At 53.3% G+C, this 3,344-nt stretch overlaps 1 protein-coding gene across 1 annotated transcript in view; it reads right to left on the bottom strand.

The window, feature by feature from the left end:
- IL3RA (interleukin 3 receptor subunit alpha) overlaps positions 1 to 3,344 on the bottom strand; it is a 26,342-nt gene that overhangs the window by 15,102 nt on the left and 7,896 nt on the right. The window contains exons 3-4 of the mRNA XM_037735025.1: positions 786 to 904; positions 1 to 85 (exon numbers count right to left, since the gene is read on the bottom strand). Coding sequence (XP_037590953.1) covers positions 1 to 85; positions 786 to 904 — 204 coding nt within the window. The remainder of the gene's footprint in view (positions 86 to 785; positions 905 to 3,344) is intronic.

The raw sequence follows: 3,344 nt of genomic DNA on the forward strand, positions 1-3,344 counted from the left end.
AGGGCGGGCTGGCCGCCGTGACGCTGTAGTTGGTCACCTCACACAAGGAGATGGCTTCAAACTGGCAGTAGCGGTCATTCATCGCCTGAGAAACACACAGCACGACACGGTTGCTGACACACGACGCTGAATTTGACGCTCACGATGTTTAGTGGTTTTTTTTTGTTTGTTTTTTGTTTTTTTTTTTGAGGCAGAGTCTTGCTCTGTGGCCCAGGCTGGAGTGCAGTGGTGCGACCTCGGCTCAGTGCAACCGCCGCCTCCCGGGTTCAAGCGATTGTCCTGCCTCAGCCTCCTGAATAACTGGGATCACAGGCACCTGCCACCACGCCTTGCTAATTTTTAAAATCGTTTTGGGTAGGGGCAGGGTTTCACCATGTGGGCCAGGCTGGTCTCGAACTCCTGGCCTCAGGTGATCCACCCGCCTCAGCCTCCCAAAGCCCTGGGGTGGCGGGCGTCCCTCACCACGCCCCGCTAATTTCCGCATTTTTAGTAGACGCGGGGTTTCACCATCTCGGCCGGGCCGAGTCTTGAACTCCCGGCCTCGCGATGCAGCTGCCGCAGCGCTGGTGTGACAGGCGTGAGGCACCGATCTGGCCTGTTTCTTTTTACTGAGACGGTGACTCACGGTGCTGGGTCACAAAGGAAACGGAACAGGTCACAACTCCCGTGCTGGTCCGTACTGGGACCATGCCTGTGAACAGCCACTGCACTCCAGCCTGGCCAACGTAGCAAGACCCCATCTCAAAAAAAAAAAAAAAAAAGAAGAGAGAGAAAATACGATTTACATCTATTCCATAGTCTGGACCTTTCTTGCACCTAATTCCGGTGACATTCCCATCGACATCCCAGGTCAACGTCTGAGTTTTGGCTTCCATCCTTAGGTTCTTGATGGGTGGATTCGTCACTGAAACGGTGAAAGTTTTCCGTTAGAAACCAGACACCATCCACAGGAATGTGAAAACAGCATTGTACACCGGGCGGTGGCTCAGGCCTGTCATCCCAGCACTTTGGGAGGCCGACGCGGGTGGATACTGGAGGTCAGGAGTTCGAAACCAGCCTGGTCAACACGGTGAAACCCCATCTCTACCAAAAATACAAAAATTAGCCGGGAGTGGTGGCTCATGCCTGTTATCCCAGCACTTTGGGAGGCCGAGGTGGGCGGATCATTGGAGGTCAGGAGTTTGAGACCAGCCTGACCAACACGGTGAAACCCCGTCTGTACCAAAAATACAAAAATTAGCGGGGGTGGTGGCTCATGTGTGTTATCACAGCACTTTGGGAGGCCGAGATGGGTGGGTCACTGGAGGTCAGGAGTTCGAGACCAGCCTGACCAACACGGTGAAACCCCGTCTCTACTAAAAATACAAAAATTAGCCAGGAGGCGGGCGGGCGGGTCACTGGAGGTCAGGAGTTCAAGACCAGCTACTCAGGAGGCTGAGACAAGAGAATCCCTTGAACCCGAGAGGTGGAGGCTGCAGTGAGCTGCGATCACACCACTGCACTCCAGCCTGGACGATAGAATAACACTCCATCTCAAAAACAAAAACAAAAAAAACCATGGTAATGGGTACTGTTTTTTTTTTGCCCGTGGAGTTACCCAATACCCGGTGAGCCACTGCGCCCGGCCAGAGAATGTACTTTTCAATATGAGGCGTGACCATCACACCGAGGTATTCATTTCCTTACGTAACTCCCAGACTGAGCAATTCTGCCATTCCTGGAAAAGCAGCATACATACCTTCACATGCACAGTGCAGTGTAATGAACATATGAACATATGAACATATCAACATATGAACACCACAGTGTCAGGGTAGAAGGAGCTTTCTCTGTCTCTTTCATTTTTCTTTTTTGAGATGGAATCTCGCTCTGCCACCCAGGCTGGAGTGCAGTGGTGTGATCACGGCTCAAGGCAACCTCCGCCTCCCGGGTTCAAGCGATTTTCCTGCCTCAGCCTCCCGAGTAGCTGGGATGACCGGTGCCCACCATGACACCTGGCCCATTTTTGTATTTTTGGTAGCAATGGGGTTTCACCACGTTGACCAGGCTGGTCTCGAACCCCTGACCTCATGATCCGTCCACCCTGGGCTCCCAAAGTGCTGGGATTCCAGGCGTGAGGCACCGTGCCCGGCCTAAGGAGGTCTCCCTTGGCCATCACAGGGCTCATTATAGTTCATGAATGACTCGTAGCAAGATGGAAAAGGCAATATTCTTTTAACACTAGGCGAGTCACCCAAAGCTAGAAACCTACATCAGATCTTTCTCAACGGGTTATCTGTCATCGGCCACCTAGAGAACTCGGAGGAAATGACTATTTATAAACTGTAAGAATCATGAGTACTTATCAAGGTCAACAACCTCACTTGGATAAGCAAGAGCAAAGCATAGAAACATCTAGATTTCTATCAGGATCTCCTCCTAACTTAGGTGGATAATTGATTCCTTGAAACAAACTCTCAGCCCTGCGCGGTGGCTCACGGCTGCAATCCCAGCACGTTGGGAACCTGAGGTGGGTGGATCCTGAGGTCAGGAGTTCAAGACCAGCCTGACCAAGATGGTGAAACCCCGTCTCTACTAAAAATACAAAAATTAGCCGGGCATGGTGGCGGGTGCCTGTCATCCCAGCTACTCGGGAGGCTGAGGCAGGAGGATCGCTTGAACCCGGGAGGAGGAGGTTGCGGTGAGCTGAGATCACACCACTGCACTCCAGCCTGGCCACAGAGCAAGACTCCATTTGAAGACAGAAAGAAACAGGGAAGGAGGGAAGGAAGGAAAGAAAGAAAGGAAGGAAGGAAGGAAGGAAGGAAGGAAAGGAGGAAGGGAGGGAGGGAGGACGGAGGGAGGAGGGAGGAGGAAGGGAGGAAGGAAGAGAGGGAGGGAGGGGGAGCAGAGAGGGAGGAGCAAGGAAGGAGGGAGGAGGGACGAGGAAGGAAGGAAGGGAGGGGGAGGAGAGAGGGAGGAGGGAGAAAGGGAGGAAGGAGGAGAGGGAGGGAGGGGAGGAGAGAGGGAGGAGGGAGCAGGGAGGAGGACGGAGGGAGGAGGGAGGAGGAAGGAAGGAGGGAGCAGGGAGGAGGGAGGAGGGAGGAGGGATGCAGAGACCCTGGCCTTTGCTCTCACCGTCCTCCGGGAAGAGGATCCAGGCCGAGAAGGGCGGGCTGGCCGCCGTGACGCTGTAGTTGGTCACCTCACACAAGGAGATGGCTTCAAACTGGCAGTAGCGGTCATTCATCGCCTGAGAAACACACAGCACGACACGGTTGCTGACACACGACGCTGAATTTGACGCTCACGATGTTTAGTGGTTTTTTTTTGTTTGTTTTTTGTTTTTTTTTTTGAGGCAGAGT

This window comes from Cebus imitator, unplaced genomic scaffold (assembly GCF_001604975.1).
Source record: "Cebus imitator isolate Cc_AM_T3 unplaced genomic scaffold, Cebus_imitator-1.0 Scaffold708, whole genome shotgun sequence".
In the NCBI taxonomy this organism is placed as follows: Eukaryota; Metazoa; Chordata; class Mammalia; order Primates; family Cebidae; genus Cebus; species Cebus imitator.